This window comes from Ictalurus punctatus, chromosome 15 (genome assembly GCF_001660625.3).
Source record: "Ictalurus punctatus breed USDA103 chromosome 15, Coco_2.0, whole genome shotgun sequence".
Lineage (NCBI taxonomy): Eukaryota > Metazoa > Chordata > Actinopteri > Siluriformes > Ictaluridae > Ictalurus > Ictalurus punctatus.
Window position 1 is genome coordinate 3,324,110 of NC_030430.2, and position 18,858 is coordinate 3,342,967.

Below are 18,858 nucleotides of genomic sequence, written 5' to 3' on the forward strand. Positions count from 1 at the left end.
AATCTGACCACAGCTAGCACACATTTCTATTTCAATTGTTTTCACTAAATTCCCATAATTGCACTGCAAGCAGAGGTGGTAAAGGTCATCTAAATAAACACTGAAGTGCAGCTTGAAATTCTTCAGTCAAGTTAAAGTAGAAAAGTGTTAGTGAGTAAGTATAGTGAGTTTTATTGAGTTTGAGTAAAGATTGGATATGAATTTGGATATGAAAACCTGCTATTGCTGTTATTCCTGTGAGAAATAAATGATAGAATGTTACTTAGTACAGCATCTCAATATGTGAGTCAATTTTGCTTAGTCTAGTAAGTCTTGATCATATTAGAATATGTTGATGGTTAATTTGGAGAAATCCTTCATACCTGCTTCAACCTGATCGGGGTCCCGGCTGCTCCAGAGCCTAGCTCAAGAGCGCTCAGATAGCAGCATGCACACTCATTCACGTGTGCAATTTGGCACAGCCAGTCCAGGTGCATGTTTTTGGACAATGTGAGGAAACCAGAGAACCCAGAGGAAACCTGTTCAAACATGTGGTGAACATGCAAAACTCCACACGGTAGCCTGAGCTCAGGCTTGAACCAGGTATTCTAGAGCTGTGAGACAGTAGTGCTACCCGCTGTGCCACTAATACTTTTTTTTTTAATCAAATTTGATCTATTGCTGCCATAAATAGGTAAAATAAATGATGCGCTAAAGGTAGCATCAAGGGGGCACGGCAGCTTAGTGGATAGCATGTTTGACTTGCACCTCTGGTGTTGGAAGTTTGAATCCCCTGTGTGCGTGAAGTTTGCATGTTCTCCATGTGTTTCCTCCAGGCACTTCAGCTTCCTGACATACGTTGTAGGCTGATTGGCATTTCCAAATTGTCCATAGTGTATGAATGGGTGTGCGATTGTGCCCTGCGATAGGTTGGCACCCAGTCCAGGGTGTCCCCTGCCTTGTGCCTCAGGTTCCGTGGGATAGGCTCCAGGTTCCCCCCACAGCCCTGTTCAGAATAAGCAGTATAGAAAATGGATGGATGGATAGCTAGTCAACGCTTTGAGGTTTTCAGAATTGTCGCTGGGGGATTTTGGTTTATTAATGGCAAGGAAGTTTTAGATAAGGTGGCGATTCAAAGATTTGATTTTCGAATTTCGAATTTCGAATACCATAGTATTAGAAGAAAGATCTCAGTGCATGTGATTGCAATCAACGAACAAAAGCTGCGCATATCTACAGAGCACTGTATGGAAAATGACGCACAAACACACACACACACACAAGGCGGGCATTCACGGGTTAACGGTTTGAGGATACTTGGGGCCTCCAAATGATGGCAGGATTGCGCGAAATTTCCAGCAGAGAGCTGCACTTGAACTTGAGCCAATAAACACCCCCTCTGTTCCTCAATATCTAGCCTTCCCACAGGTATGAGACTGACTCTCTCCTGCTCACAGACCTGGATGACTTGTAGAAGTACAGGGGAGGGATTTATACATCAAAAATAAGAAAACACACAGCATTTTGTCACACAATGTTTCGTGTGTGGGTTGCATGAAGCTGTTGGAGGCTGAACAGAGACGTTAGACTGATTTAAAATGATTATGAACATGGACGGGATTGTGCTGAGGCTGCTCATGTTTGTGGTGTGTGTTGGAGGAGCAGCAGAGTTCAGAACGCGTACAGGCGCACGAGGCGCCGCTTTCACGGTGAGTGTGTGTGTGTGTGTGTGAGAGAGAGATCATCTGAATTTATGTATGAAGTGATGAGTATAAGGAAATATCATTTCTGTCTTTTTTTTAAAGTGTAGAATCTATACACAAAAGCACATTTTCTGATCGCTTGGTGTTCTTCGTTAGAAAGTGTACTTGTGTGCTGTCATGTGTTGGCACCCCGTCCAAGGTGTCCTCCGTCTTGTGCCTCCAGCCCCCTGGGATAAGCTCCAGGCTCCCCGCAACCCTGTGTAGGATAAGCGGTACAGAAAATGAATGGATGGATGTACTTGTGTTTACATGCGAAATTTATCCATTTAACAGCCGCTTTTATGACCAACCATTTATTTAAGCGGAATTCTGCAGAGAAGGTTAAGCATTTATAGTAAAATGATTCTTCAAGAGAAGCCCTTTGCATACTAGCTCTAGGTAAGAATCAAGGGTTCTTACTTTTTTCAGCAGGCTCTTGGAATCCTCTCTGATAGGGAAACATATGTTGTTGGGTTTTAGGACAAATTGGAAAACAAGAACACAACTTGTGATTTGGGTTTTACCATTTTCTCTAAGAGGGGAGGAACCCAGGAGATGTTAGAGATATTAGTTTTTTAGAAGATTCATAGCAGGTGTGACCTGAAGAAACCCTATGTTCCAAGAAACATTGGTTTTTAGAGTGTAGAGAGAACAGCGAGAGGTACAACTGAACATATACACACATCTTGGTGAAAACCTTCTATTGACATCCTTTTAATGGAGCTTATTAATGATATGTTACACCTTGAATCAACCCAAACCTTAACCTTAGTAACCAAATGGAAACATTGTGGCTCGTTTAATTTTAATTTTTTTTAAATAAAAGCTGCAGTTTTTGTAAACAAAAAAGTTCCTGTACTTGTGGTGACATTTAATCCCCACCAAGATATACAAACATTAGAAAAGTAGTCACACAGTCACAGTTATTCAAGTTGAAGAAGACTAAACTTGTACCAAGTCATACATGTAACCACAAAGGACAATGTGACGAAATCACCTCAGTCTACTGAAAGAAATTCATATGAATTTTCAGCCCAGAGATTGCACGCTCTGAGTATTTGTCTATCAAAAATACATGAGTTTTTTACATCAATGTCTATAGTCTATACAGAGGGGGAAATAAGTAGTGGACACGTCAACATTTTTTTCAGTAAATATTTTTCCAATGAGGCAATTCACATGAAATTTTCACCAGACATCAGTATTAACTCAAGAAATCTGGAAATAGAAAGAATTCACAACATTAAAATCCATAATAAAGTTATGTGTAACAAAGTGGAATGACATGGGAAAAAAGTATTGAACACGCTAACTGAAATTTATTTAATACTTAGTGGAGAAGCCTTTGTTTGTAATTACAGATTCAAGACACTTCCTGTATGAAGAAATTAATGGGCCACAATATTCAGTTCTTCTGAACATATTGTCTTTAAATCTTGTTCAATTGGATTCGAGTCAGGTGATTGACTGGGCCATTATAATGCCTTGATTTTTTTCTCTGAAACCAATTGAGAGTTTCCTTTGCTGTATGTTTTGGATCGTTGTCCTGCTGGAAGCTCCACCCACATCTCATCTTCATCCTCCTGGTGGATGGCAGCAGATTCTTCTCAAGAATCTCCCGGAAAATGGCTCCATTCATCGTTCCTTCAGTTATATGAAGTCTGCCAGTACCATGTGATGAAAAACAGCCGAACACCATGATGCTTCACCTCCACACTTCACTGTTTATATAGTGTTTTAAGTGCAGTGCCATTTCTTCTCCGAACATGGTGTCTAGTACGACAGCCAAAAAGTCCTATTCTGCTCTCGTCTGACCAGACTACACTCTCCCAGTATTTCATAGGTTTGTCCAGATGAGTTGTAGCAAACTTTAAACAAGCTTTGACATGCCTTTTCTTTAGTAATGGAGTCTTGCAGGGTGAGTGTGCATAGAGGCCATGGCAGTAGAGTGCATTGCCTATTGTTTTCTCTGTGATGATGACACCTGCTGCCTCCAAGTGTTTCTGGAGCTCTTTCCGAGTGGTCCTTAGCTCTTGGGCTACTCTTCTGACTATTTTTCTGACTCCTTGGTCAAAAATCTTGCGAAGAGATCCTGTGCGTGGCCGGTTGATGATGGAGTGATGTTGCTTCCACTTGCAGATAATGGCCCCAATGGTGTTTACTGGAGGATTCAGAAGTTTTGAAATACATCTGTATCTGATTCCATCAGTATGTTTTGCAACTATAAGGTTGTGAAGGTCTTGGGAGAGCTCTTTGCTTTTACCCATCATGAGATGTTTCTTATGTGACACCTTGGTAATGAAAAGCCTTTTTATAGACCATCAATTTACTAACCCAGCTGATATTAAGATAGGGGGTATAATTACTTTCTAACTCTTTACGGATTTCAGCTGGTTCCTTGCCTTACCTTGTCTTGGAGAACTGCTTTTTCTTAGCATGTTCAATACTTTTTTCCCGTGTCATTCCACTTTATTACACACAACTTTATTTATGGACTTTAATGTTGTGAATTCATCCTATTTCCAGATTTCTTGAGTTAATACTGATGTCTGGTGAAAATTTCACGTGAATAACCTCATTGGAAATATATTTACTGAAAAAAATGTTGACACGTCCAATACTTATTTCCCCCACTGTGTATGTATAAACAGATGTGCACACTGAATGAATAGTAAGCTTATAAGAACTGCTTGTTTGCACTTGCATCCCAATTAAATGACGCATGACTTGAGTGTCAAAGTGATTTTATTTTATTTACGTGCACAAACACAGGCAAAGCACACGCTGACTGTTTTCCCCATTTCACATTCCCTGCATCCATATAGGATTATATGGTATTACACTAACACAGTGATCGTTTATGAGTAAAATTAACATCTAAGAGTTGTCTGTGTACAGTACTGATATTTACCTCCATTTGCACGTCTTTCATGAATGGCTTTGATTCAGTCTATTTTAATACGACGTCGAGTCCCAACCATGTCTCACACGTTGGCGTCAGAGTGATGGACCAAAGTGAGGGGCAGAGTACAGGCGTGTTTTCTGATTGGTCTCCTAGTCCATTTTTGTTCAGTGTTATACTACATTAAAATGGTTTATACTTACATAAAATGATTTTTAATGTAAAGTAGTTTTATTTATGACTATAAACACTTCAGCTTCGAGTCAAACTCCCATTGGTCATGCTTGTTTTACAGTCAGGTAATTCATACTTCTGCCAAACACCAGTCTAAACAAAAAGGCAGGACTCTATAATTTGTGTCTATGTGGTTTAAACGTTCAAAGAATGGGGTTTTCTCATGCTTACTTGCTGCAGACTCTGAAAAACAGTCTCGTAGAAAAGCAATCTAATATTAATTCTGAAAATGATTCAAATCAGTGTTCTAATTCTAACTTGTCAGTCTGTGGTATTGCTTCTTCTCTAGAGATTAAGACGTGAGAGCAACACAGCTAAACCTGCAGTAAGTACTGGATTTTATAATACATACAGTATTTTATTGTTTTTATCATTCACTTGTGAGGACAAACCCCATGCCTGCCAATCTTTTCCACTACGGACCAATATTACTGGCACTACTGAAAATATGTTAAATGAAACCATGTTTATTTTAAGAATATGGACACTGGTCAGTCCTGCCGAGGATTTTAGGCTAATAATAATTTTATAAGGATAATGAGTCTTTATTGGTCACATATACGTTATAGCACTCTGAAATCCTTTTCTTCACATACCCCAGCATGTTGGGAACAGAGTGCAGGGTCAGCCAAGATGCAGTGCCCCTGAAGCAGAGAGGGTTGAGGGTCTTGCTCAAGGGCCCAACAGTGGCAGCTTGGCAGTGCAGGGGTTTGAACCACCAACCTTCCGATCAGTAACCTAGAGCCTTAACCACTAAACCACCACTATCCCCCCAATGTAAGCATATGGAATTGTTCTCTTTTTTTCAGAAAATGCGGATTTGCTACATCATTTGACTCACTCAAAATACTCATGTGTGTATGATGTAAAAACACAACTGAGTTTCATGTTTGATTTTCTCTTTCTCACATGTATCTACCTTTAATAGAGTTATGAAATATCGGAAGCTTGTGACAAAGGCCAGCTGCTTCACCTTTTTCCAAGTTGGCTTCTTATAAATTCCCCTCTGTCCCTTTCACTACTAGTCACAACATTTCTGCTCCCACCAAGTTCTCTGCAATCACAGGCATGGCCTTTGCTCACAGATAGTTAATCTAGTCTTACGATTGCAAATGTATAATAATTTATATAATTGGTACAAACTGGTCAATTAATTTATGGCTTTTCTTATGAAGTCTGCATGACTGTCAATTATACTGTTAATTATACTTATGCAGGCTTCACGTTTTTTCCCCCCTCGATGCATACAAAACCAGTCATGCAAATCAGACGTCTAACTAAATATTTGGGTATGTTTATTTTCCACCAAATATCTCCAAGAATAACCTACTTTCCCTAAAGTAGCCATTTGACTGCCATTGCAGAACTTCTCCTGAACCCGCTGGCAAGGATATCTCATTTACTCTTAGAAATGCTTTGATCAAAACTGTATAAAACTTTAAAAACTGGATGCCTTGAAATTCCATTCCAGTGACTACATCTTGCTCTGAAAAATCGTGGTATGATGATCAAATGTTGTTTTTTTTTTTTTTTCTCGGAAACTAGAAGAATGGGAGCTCCAATCAGATTGCAACCTTCATATCCTGTGGATAGATAAGAACAGATAACAACCAAAAATTACCCAAGACCTGTTTCCAAATGCTACTAATAGTACAGTTCAAGAATAGAATAAAAAGGACAGACTCTGTAATATGTTATTTTTACATTTGTTCATACTTGGTGTAAAAGTATACTATATATATGCATATCACTTATGAAGGAAGGTTTTACTAATATTTTAACAGGTACCATGGCGTCCTTAGCCAGACCAATGTGGTCTGAACAAGGGCCAAGCAAACACAAACACACACACACACACACACACACACACACACACACACACACACGCACACACACTGCTATGGACTGCCATTAAATCTCATGACAGGCCAGTCTGACTGCAGGAATAAATGAACTACACAGATACAAGGTGCACGTATATATAGCTTCGTTTATAGCAGAGTTTCTCAAATCCACTGCTGGTGACTTATTGTTCTGCACAGTTTCACTTTTATGTACTCACTTTGATAACCTTTGATATCTAGCTGAAGATCACAGATTACCATGTGCGATGCACCGTCATCTCCCGCTATGCTCTCACCACAGTAGAGAGTTCAGTGTGGAACCAGCTCCATTTCACCAAAGAGGCAGCGTTTGAGGTTGACCTGTCTCCCTCAGCCTTCATCTCCAACTTTACCATGTGAGTCATAAATAGTACTATAAATTTCTCCATTTTTGTTCTCCAATTCAGTACACATCTTCTCAGTAACTGTTGAACAACAATAACTTACGCAGGAACTAAAAATGAAGGAAAGGGCCTCTTAGGAATAGCCATATTAGCACGCAAAAGCCCTAGAAGTCCCAGTGTAATAGCCGTTATTAGAGAAATGATAACATATTAGAATGACAGCACTGATATAAACCTGTGATTTGACTTACACCTGGCACTATTGTTAGAAAAATAATATGTTATTTTTCTAATGTTAGGCTGTTGTAGAAAAATAATCAACACCTTCTGATTTGAGAATTCAACAGCGCTGTGGTTTTACTACATAAGGCCTTCTATGGTTCATAAAGTGTATAGAATTACGTGTTAACATATAAAATACAGTTTACCCATGGGGAAGTAACAAATATTTAGTAATTAAATGGAAAAACCATAGTCAAGCTAAATTATGTGATCAAATGTCTCTAACTAATTCTTCATAATACGATATTTAAAGACAGCGCAAGAAAATAAATGAAAGAGAGGTAAAAGGTTTCAAAAACGACGCTTAAACCAGAAAGGGGTCTAATCCCAAAATAAAACTTCAAAGAAGCCCTCTCGAAGCACTGCTGGGGGAAAGAAGACACATTTGTATATGCCTAAGAGGCCTGAAAACCACTTTTCCTTTAAAAAGAATCCTCCATGTAAACAAGATCCCGCAAATAAGAAAATGGAAGGCTGGCTGCTCGAGTTGCCAGGAGCTGAATTTGGGGGTGGAAGTGGTTGACGAATGGGGAACCTTCATGCCAGATGAATAGTGGGCTTTGTAGCAAGAAGCCAGAGAGCTAACAGAGAAAATGACATGAGCTAGCCATGTTTGTCCTTCTCCTCTTGCCCACTTGAGTTTACTAAGGCACGTGGCCAAGGAATACACCCTCACATATCATTACGTGCGCACAAACACATTCAGTACACATGCAAGTACAATACACCTACGCACTTATGCCCAGGAGTAGTTCCAGTTAAAAATATATCTCATATGAATAAAACACGTCTGTATTTGCACACAAAACTATACATACACATGCTGAAACTTGTCTTTCGAACACTGACGTCATGCGGGTTATAACTGAGAGGTCTGTGTTGTTCATCTCACTCTGCCATGAACAGCTAATCCAGATCTCTCGCTGGCTCACACAGCACACATACTGTTGCATCTGTTTTCCACTGGCCCTTAAACTCCCCTTTCAATATTGCTCTGTCTGAGACAAGCCCTGTTTCAAAGCTGTCTGTTTATTTTGGTGGGTTTGGTGATTTTTTATTTAAATATGTTTAGGTGAATGGGTCAGCTTTATATTTAGGTTCTTTGCACCACCTTAAACAGGATACACAGTGTGTTTAAAGGGAGTGAGGGAGGGAGAAAAGAATATGGGGAAATGGTGATATAAGGCAACATATGGAAGGTGTGTAACATACTGCCACTATCTGTATCTGTATCTGTTTAGTGCTCTAAATATCAGTATCTGTATCAGTATCTCTATGTAGATTTAAAAATGAAATGGGTATGATCAAAACAAGAATTTTTTTAACACACTGAAAAAAAAAAAAAAACAGAGATAGAAATGCCAGCAGTGTCCGCATGGTATGTGAATTCTTGCTCTGAGAGTTTCTCAGCCTCAGCTGCATCAGCTGCATAATTGACCTCAACTAGAGATGTTTTTTAAATCATGTTTCCTCATCGTTTGTACCAGTCTACAATATTTAGTTGGTTATAATTTCCAAAATATAAACAAACTTATAGCCTAATTTAAACCATAACGGCCCTGACCAGGCAGGTATGAAGGATTCTGTAAACGCATGTTAGTGAATGGATTGCAGATATGCTAAATACAAATAATCTAAATAATCTTTCATTCACCAGAACTTCTCAAGGATTTGACCTGACTATTCGCTTTAGTTTGAACTATTCTTTTTTCCCCCTTTTCTTGTAAATAACACCTCAGCACATCTAACGGTAAAGTCCATGTGGCCGAAGTGAAGGAGAGAGCTGCTGCCAGGAAGATCTACGATGATGCCAAGAAGCAGGGGAAAACAACAGGACTTGTTGCCACCAAGTCAGTCCAAAAGTGTATTTGATACCTCCTCTGCTGGGATTACGCCATGTTTCTTTTGGCATTGACTGAGTGAGCAGACATCCACTTGAAAAATGCTATAGGCCATGTTTCTTTCAATTTTTCTTAAAGGTAAAGCAGGGGTGTCAAACATACAGCCCATGCACTGGGTTACACTGGGTTAAAAACAACAGCTGAGTAAGTATAGGACAGATTTTGAGCTAAACTAACCCATCAAGTTGGGTTGTTAATTTTAACCCAGCAAATGGGTTAAAAAGGATGGTTTCATTTTTACAAAAACGCTGGGTTAATTTTATTTCATGAATAGGTTGATATTTTCAGGGCTATTTTTACCCCTTGAAAATGTCAAATATACTACATTATAAACAAATACGTCAATGTATTGCTAGAGATGTTAAGTGGTTTTTACTAGAAGTAAATGTCTCAAATAAGTCATATATTTAAGACAAAAACGTCAGACTTTGATCAAAGTAGACGTTTAAAACTTCAGAAAAACTGAATAATCCAGTGAGATCCAGTGGGAATTACAAACAAGTAAGCCAAAACTAATGAAGATGTCATGTACACTGGACAGTTACTGTACATTTTTGCTTTTTTCTTGTGTACAGTAATGGTTTTATGGATAAATATATTGATACGAACCTCGTCTCTCCAAATAAATCTAACAGTCTGTCCTTGTGAAAACCGCTACCTCCACCTGAGGTGAATTCAAACAGTCTGCACTGAGTTGACGTGACTCAAGGAGCTGGGCTGAAGCATCGGGGTGGCATCAGGGTGCATTGATTCAACTGTCAGTGAAAATGACCCAGCCACTAACCTGGTGGTTGGGTCACACAAAACTACCCAAGACACAGAAAATAACCCAATTAAATGACCCAAAAGGCTCAACCCAGCATTTGGGTAGAAAGAACCATGCGAAAAAAGAGTGTGACCAGAGAACCATGTGAAAAATGTTCTAATCAGGCCCATCAAGTGAATTTAATAAGTGTTCTAAATTTAAATGATTATGTAGCCTGTAACTGAATTTAAAAAAATAATAATAATTTTTAAATAATGAGTCTCTGTTATTCCACCAGGTGCCAAAATAGCACAATAAACTCAGAGACATAAATCTTATAATACGTCCATCTACTTTAGGGATTTCACACCAATGGGGGTAAATACTTATACAATCAATAATCCGACATTTAAGTTTTTTAAATAATTAAGCAAACTATATTGATTTCCCCCACTTCAACATAATAATAATAATAATAATAATAATAATAATAATAATAATAATAATAATAATAATCATTACTGTTATTTTTTTTATTGTTATTTATTTATTTATTTATTCTGTTTTTTATTCTTTATTTTTTTTCAAGTCCACATGAAACCGGACCAAGTATAATGTGGTCCATTACCTTAAATGAGTTTGACACTCCTGGTTTAAAGCATACCACAGTCCATAAAGGTTTTCTTATTGAAACTTTTTGCAGAGCAGTATGTATTTCATAATAGGTTCAATTATGATATTGTTTTTTTGCATTATTCATAAATGGGACTGTGTTAAAAGTGCCATAGAGTTGTTGAGTTGCTTTTCTGTTTTTGTAATCTGTTCCTTTGGTTTAAAGGGAGCGGGAGATTGAGAAGTTTCGAGTGGCTGTCAGTGTGCCTCCTGGAGTCCACATGCACTTTTCCCTGATGTACGAGGAGCTACTGACACGACAGCTGGGGCGCTATGAGCTGGCTTTGGGCCTCAGGCCTGGACAACCTGTGCAGAATCTCTCTGTGGATGTTAGTATAGCAGAGAGGACTGGAATCAGCTTCATCAAAGTGTTACCGCTCAGAACCAGTCGCCTACTCACCAACACTGACCAAGGTGCAAATTAAAGACAAACATTAAATTGTCCATAATCACTAGAGTTGGGCTACTCATGGCTACACCACACTTTAGGCTTTTTTTCTGAGCCTTAGCTTTTATCAAGGCAGTTCCTTTAATAACCTTTAATGACTTCAGTATGCTGATGCTCCTAAACTGTTTGCACATGCTTGCAGCTGAGGCCGAAGCACCCCCCTCCACTCAGGTGCAGCAGAATCTACACTGTGCTCACATTCATTACAACCCTAGCCTGCAGAAGCAGAGGACCATCTCCCCCAAAGGCATCAGTGCAGACTTTGTCCTCCAGTATGATGTAGAGCAAAAAGATCTCATGGGAGATATCCAGGTTATGACACTATCATACATGTACAGAATGACTCTTTGTGTTGCGCCGATAAGAGGTTTTCACATTTGGTTCCTTTGCCTCTTCTTTTCAGGTGCACAATGGTTACTTCGTTCATTACTTTTCCCCACGGGACCTGCCAGTAGTTTCTAAAGATATTGTCTTCGTTATTGACATCAGTGGTTCCATGATGGGCACGAAGATCAAACAGGTGTCATATCTTATCAATTATGAAAATGTGAGTAAATTCAACACATAATTCCTAGTCAGTTACTAGCCATCTTATATGTTTTTTCTTGACCCAGACTAAGGCAGCGATATCTACGATCCTGGGTGATCTAGGTGAGGGTGACTACTTCAATCTCATTACGTTTTCGGATAAAGTGCAGATCTGGAAGGGAGGCCGCACTGTACTGGCCACAAAGCAGAACGTGCGGGACGCGAGGGAGTTTGTCAAGAAAATCGTTGCAGATGGCTGTAGGTGTCTATCAGTGTCCCTACAAATTACTTCTTCGTAATGTAAAGACCATTACTAACAGCTTTCTCTCCCTGGATTTCTTCCTCTCTAGGGACAAATATCAATGTGGCTCTTCTCTCAGCAGCACAGCTGATCAACTCCTCCTCTTCATCTCCTGATAGCCAATTGTCATCACCAAGACGAGTTCCCATGATCATCTTTCTGACTGATGGAGAGGCTACAATTGGAGTGACTGCACAAGAGGTCATTCTGCATAATGCTCAGAGTGCGCTGGGTTCAGTCTCTCTGTTTGCCCTGGCATTTGGAGATGATGCAGATTTTCCTCTACTGAAACGTCTGGCTTTGGAGAACCGTGGGATAGCACGGATGGTACAGTATACAGCCATAAAGTTTTCTTCCCAGTGATACAAAATTTTGAATGTTTAAAAGTGAAAAAGAACAGGTACACCAAGAATCGCTAAGAGTAAAAGCAGATAACTGGCAAATGACCAATGAAATGTAATTTTTTTTTTTCTTATACTCCTTTCAGGTATATGAGGATGCTGATGCTGCACTCCAGTTAAAGGGTTTCTATGATGAGGTAGCGAGTCCACTACTGTCAGATATCCAGCTTTCCTACCTCGATGACCAAGCTTATGATGTTACAAGGGCCCTTTTCCCCAACTACTTCCAAGGCTCTGAACTGGTAGTCACAGGGAAAATTAAGCCAGACATACAGGATCTGAAAGTTTCATTGACAGCAAGTGGCAAAAAGCAGAAGGTGAAGGTAGAGAGTGAGTTTGTACTGGCCAAGCTTGAAGTAAATGAGACTTTAGCACTACTGGGTTGTACCAGCGAACAGCGTGGCATCTCCAACTTTGTGCATCGCCTCTGGGCCTATTACACTATCAAGGAGCTTTTGATTGCTAAACTCAACAGCTCAGATCCATTAGCACAACGCTTGCTAACAGAGAAGGCCACCAACCTTTCACTGAAATATAACTTTGTCACTCCGTTCACCTCTTTGGTGGTGGTTAAACCAGATATTGATGAGCCAAATCCAACCACTGTCTCTACAACCACGACTACACCCAAGCCTGTCACTACCACTACAGCAAGTGTAATGACCACACCTACACAAACGCCAAGTACCTCTAAAATGACTTCTACTTCTGAGGCCTTGATCAAAAAGCTAGACAAACCTTTAAAGACCAAACCCCTTCCACACGACCTGCCTATTCCTAGATATCCAGTAAATACTCCTTCTTCAGACAAAAATGTAGCAGCTTCATCACCCAAGAGGACCACATCTTTACCACACAGCGCATCTAAGACCACCTCTGTCCCTCTGTTGAGCAAAGCTCCCATTGTTCCAACCAGCAGCATGAAAACCGAAGCGCCCACTTTCCTCCCATTCAATTCCACCACTTCAACACTTCTCAAGAGTTCAGTTCCAATGGCAAACGTGGCTGAAAGCACAACACAACACAGCTCAGGGAAACATCAAGTCCTGCCTCTGGAGAAACCCACATTCTTATCTGACACTGACAATTTTGCCACACCTGATGTTCCTGCAATGCAGCCAGATTTTTACAAAGTCCCTTCATCAAATGCTTCACCTGAAGATCTTGATCAGGAAATCAACATCTCCACTCTTGTGGCTGCCTCATTTGCCCCTATGCCAGGCATGACAGATGCACCCAATCTCTGGGAAGCTACTGGTATTTTAGGTAAGTTCTAATATCATGCAGAGATGCTTTGAAATTCTAGTAACGGCTGCATTTTCATCAGCAGTGTTACAATATACAAAGTTCAATGTGTTTCCAGTTTAAATTCAACTTTCAATTAATTAAAGATTTGTTTGGTGAAAACAGTAGCCTATAAAGGCAAACCTTTTATTTATAATCCAAAAATTAATCTACTGGTCTTGGGCTCACACAATAGACCTGAAATGACCCCCAAAATATAGGGCATTGGGAACGGGAGGCACATTTTTCTTATTTTTCTCAGCCTTTGTATGGGAAACAAGGTCAGTGTGGTGCACACGCATTTCTGACGTATGGGCATTATCGACACCATAATCTCCCTTTCCCTCTGCTTAATCTTTGGGATATATTTTATAATAGAAATGGTCCTGTACATCATAGACACACTGTCTGCACATAGACAATGCCTTTGTTTTGGGAATTTGATTCGATTTAATTCAGATTATTTACTTTGGAGCATTTTTAAACTAGTCCAATTTGGCAAAAAATAAAGTGACCCTGGCAACCATGGGGCGGCATGATTCTTGTCCCAGTGGGCCTAAATTACTGCTTGTTACAGTTCCCATTTTTAACCACTGCAACAATAACTCTATGGAACTAAATAAAGGACAGTAAAGGGCAGTAAGCTCTGCCTAGAAAAGTATCGTGCAAGCGTGCGCAACTGCGTCAAACTTTTAAAGATTGTATTAGTATTAGTATTAGTATTTAGTGTGCGCAACTGCATCAAACTTTTAAAGACTGTATTAGTATTTAGTATTCAACGATTGTGAAAATGTTTCACAGATTTCACAGAGAGTTCTGCTGTGTCTATTATTTAAAGTGTTATACAAATAAAACCTTTGTTCAGCGAAATGCATGCTATTATGCATGCTCGCCTCATACCTCCAGGGTTGGGGGTTCGATTCCCACCGGGGCCCTGTGTGCGCGTGGAGTTTGCATGTTCTCCCCGTGCTGCGGGGGTTTCCTCCGGGTACTCCAGTTTCCTCCCCCAGTCAAAGACATGCATGGTAGACTGATTGGCGTGTCCAAAGTGTCCGTAGTGTATGAGTGTGTATGTGATTGTGCCCTGTGATGGATTGGCACCCTGTCCAGGGTGTACCATGCCTTGTGCCTCCCTGGGATAGGCTCCAGGTTCCCCGTGACCCTGAAAAGGATAAAGTGGTATAGAAGATGGATGAATGGATCCATCATTTAAATGAGCTCATTTGTTTGAGCACAGATGTCTTTTAGCATTAGATTTTTTTGCAAAAAGATTAGTAATACTGTATTCTTTGCTGAAATTATTCTTTTTTCATGACATCATAGTAAACGTGCAAATATGCTTATGCATATTTTGTGCTAATATTTGATCCTAAATAATCCTAAACGATTTTTGCCACAATATTAACGTAATGAAGGTTAGGATGGATACAAGTGCAGATAAGAGCTTTTAATAAACAGGGGCAGGGGGACAAATCCAAATCTTGAGACAATAGCGTGGTCAAAAACAGGCAATGGGTCAGTCGATCTGCAAACAGGCATAAACTAGGCAAGGCAAGAAACGAGAACGAGAAACAAGAAACAAGATCAATGAACATGAAACAAAACGAGGAACAGGGTACAAATGCTTGGTATTGTGATAACACGCAACACTTCATTGTCATTGTGTTCAAACAGTCTCTTTATACTGTGGTTGTGAGTGCTGTGAATTTGATGCAGGTGTGTGTGATTAGAATGAATGTGAGTGTTCTGGGAATTGCAATACATGGTGGCCATGTTTGTAGGCCGCAGTGCAGGATGGGAAATGTAGTTACTGGTTTGCTGTGATATGACAGCTTTTACTCACTTTTTATAGTTGCACTGACTTAAACATCATCTTCTCTGTCTAACAGATGTTTCTACAGCCATCCTGACAAAAGGTAAAGCAAACACTTTTAGTCTTTTGCGTCATTCTAGACTTCTAGCTTAGACTAGACTTGTAGTGGTGATTTATCATTAACACATGGTACTACAATCCTAAATAGATGTAATTTTAGTCAATGATACATCTCAATAAACCTTTTGTTTATTTTTATTTTTTTACATTTCTGGAATACATGTTAAAAATGACTTAAATTACTTCACTATAGTAGTAGACTGAGTGATTATGTCATGATTAATTGGTTGACAGGGAAATGTTGGTTTACCAGACCAGCAAGTAGTGCAAAGATTTTATTTTTGGTGATAGCATATGCATAGAACGTATAAAAAAGATACAATGTTCTTTATCACTTGTACAGATGCTGATGATGTGAAAGGTATGTCATTTGTTTGATATACATGCATTGGGTTTTTTATTGGTTTGTTTGTTTGTTTTTGGACTGATAAGAATTAACCAATACCAATTTAATCCATTTTATAGAGTATGATGTCTCATATGAGTACGACACCGACTACATCATCCATTATGATTCTTGTAAGTCAGAAAGAACCCTATATGAATAATATGACAGCATCAAGCAATATATTACTTCTCAGTCATATATATATACACTCATTCATCTGCTAGACTTTGGGAAAATACATTGTATCTCATGCAGTCTTTTACAGTATGAATATTTCATTTCAATTTCTCTTTTCTTCCAGCGTCACGAGACGACACAACAGATATCCTAAGTTCTGTGGGAATCTTCTCCTCCTCAGGTAGATTTTTCATTTTTCACTTTTGAGGATTTATAGTTGAGTTTGAGGATTCATTCCTTTTCATATACCTTTTATTGTGTTTTTCAAAGTGGATGGAGACCCCCATTTTGTTGTTATGCTCCCAAGGATACATGAAAATCTGTGTTTTACTGTTGATGGCGAGGCCAATGATGTGTTGCATCTTCTGGAGGACCCAGTCAGAGGTAACTATAACAGTGTTCATTTTATGTAGCAGCAGCTGTGACAATCCTTACAAGTTTATATTAATTCGCTCATTCTAAAACGTTACAGTTTCTATAGTAACAACTTACACAGGGACTTGCTCCATGTAAACAGACTTAAAAAGTTTGTTTTATTTCTTACTTAAACCTCATGTTCTGTTTACTGATGGATGGATGGATTTATATTTTATAGTAATACAGATGAAACATTTTAATTAACGATCTAAATGATCAGTAAATATAAATATGTTTAATGGTATATGTGTGCACCACACCTTTTTTGATCTTTGTACTCTAAGGTCAACTTGACCCTAACGTAACTGCAGCAAAACAAATGTATTTTTCAAATGATTATTTTTATTATTACTATTATTTTCCATGAATTATTAGTGAAAAGAATGTCTTATACATCCCACCCTGCAGGCATTACAGTGAATGGCCATTTGATGTTGGCTCCTCCTAAGATTGGAATCGAGGACCGAACTCGCACCTTCTTCGACAAGATAAGCATCAGAATTTCAAAAGGTGGCATCAAGATCACCTTCACAATAGACTCAGTGGTAGTGAAGGGAGAAGGGCTTGAAACTCTGCCTATCAGACAGAAAGGATCTGTGACACTCCCAGGCTTGAAGATTGTGCTTGATGGACACCAGAGCTGTTGGATTGAGCTCGGAAAAGGCGTCATGTTCCTGGTTCTGGTCCATCGATATAGTCACCCCACCTATTTCCAGGTGGAGCATCTAGGATTCTACACAGCCGATGGAGAGGGGTTATCTTCTTCAACGCAAGGTCTACTCGGTATGTAGCACAAAATGTTCCCCTTCTCATGGTGTCCAAAACATTTATTCACTCAGCAGACTTACAAGTGAGACAGAATCCATCCAGTGCAAGCGTATAGCTAAGCACTTGGAGGGTTCTCAAAGCAGGGCTCTCCCCTCAACTGTATAGGTTTCCTCTGGGTTCTCTAGTTTCCTCCCGGCTTCCAAAAACATGCCAGTAGGTAAATTGCTTGTGCTTAATTTTCCCTAGGTGTGAGTGAAGGTGTGAAAGTGTGCCCTCCAGGGTGTATTCCCACCTCATACCCATTACTGGATAGGCTCTGGCTTCAGCATGACCCTGCCAAGGATAAAGCCCTTTCTGAAAATGAATGAATAAATAAATGAATGTTGGTTGCATAGACATAGATTTAAATTTAGATTTAATTAATATGCAGCAACCCTGTCCAGGGTGTACCCCGCCTTGTGTCCAATGCTTCCTGGGATAGGTTCCAGGTTTCCCCGTGAACCTGAAGGAAGGATAAGCGGTATAGAAGATGGATAGATGGATGGATGGATAAATGGATAATATGCAGCATAGTCAATATAGTATTATTAGCAACAGGTATGAATAGGTCTGCTGTTAGACTATAGGTCTACACTGGAAAGGAGCATTATTAAGAGGATATCTTGCTACTACCGCATAATAGTGCAGACCTGACCCTGAAAACGTCTTCTTCCTTGTCCAGGCCAGTTCCAGCACAGCACCATAGAGGTGGTGAGGATAACAGACAGACACGGTGCCGTGTTCCACCACGGTCAGATCAGCAACAACAACACTCTGGCTTTGGGATTACTCAAGAAAGGGGACGAACAAATTCCAGTCACTTTACAGGATAAGACTTTGAAGGACACATTAAATAAGCGCCACTTGGCCCAGTGCTGGGTGGTGCCCAAGGTGGAAGTGGAGCGGCTCCTGGAGCGGCCTTACCAAAGCTATGTGGTGGATGACCTTTAAATGCCCTGCGGCTACATTTCAAGCTCATGGCTGCTGATTCAAAGCAGGGCCATACAAGAATATAGGACACTGCAGTGCAGCGGTGGCATATTCACTCTCAGTTAACATGTAAGCATAGAGAGTGTACAGTATGGGAAAGTGACACTGTGGAAAGTTTTGATGTCTGTATAGAAAATATGACGATATTGCTTTAAAGACTGAAGAATCCAGGAGTTTGAATCGGGATGCGCTCAAGATGAGAAGCTCCAGTTGAAATCCACCAACGAATATTCATACCCAAGTCACAAAGAACTGTATTTCTGATTTTGTTTCCAGAAATTATTTTAATTTATATATATATATATATATATATATATATATATATATATATATATATATATATATATATATATATATATATATATAATTACGTTTCAAAGCAAGGATTTTTATGTAATGATTATAGTTATTTTGTAGAAACATATACGTGTACAAAATAACCCATTAAATGTGTATTTTTGGAAGAGTGGTACTCAAACCCAGTTTTATTTCCTTAAAAG

At 39.4% G+C, this 18,858-nt stretch overlaps 1 protein-coding gene across 2 annotated transcripts; it reads left to right on the forward strand.

The window, feature by feature from the left end:
* The first annotated feature begins 1,411 nt into the window (after positions 1-1,411).
* On the forward strand, positions 1,412-18,656 carry itih6 (inter-alpha-trypsin inhibitor heavy chain family member 6). 2 transcript variants are annotated; one of them, XM_017488016.3, is made up of 17 exons: positions 1,412-1,688; positions 5,147-5,182; positions 6,942-7,096; positions 9,106-9,216; positions 10,851-11,098; positions 11,275-11,444; positions 11,536-11,652; positions 11,747-11,918; positions 12,011-12,288; positions 12,449-13,628; positions 15,536-15,562; positions 15,923-15,940; positions 16,045-16,098; positions 16,269-16,325; positions 16,415-16,528; positions 16,970-17,344; positions 18,051-18,656. In XM_017488016.3, the coding sequence occupies exons 1-17, from the start codon at positions 1,578-1,580 to the stop codon at positions 18,317-18,319; spliced, it is 3,492 nt and encodes a 1,163-aa protein (XP_017343505.1). In that variant the 5' UTR covers positions 1,412-1,577; the 3' UTR covers positions 18,320-18,656. The 2 variants fall into 2 exon arrangements, with proteins under 2 accessions (XP_017343505.1, XP_017343506.1); XM_017488017.3 differs by lacking the exons at positions 1,412-1,688; positions 5,147-5,182 and having other exon boundaries at positions 7,061-7,096; positions 9,106-9,285.
* Positions 18,657-18,858: the final 202 nt, after the last annotated feature.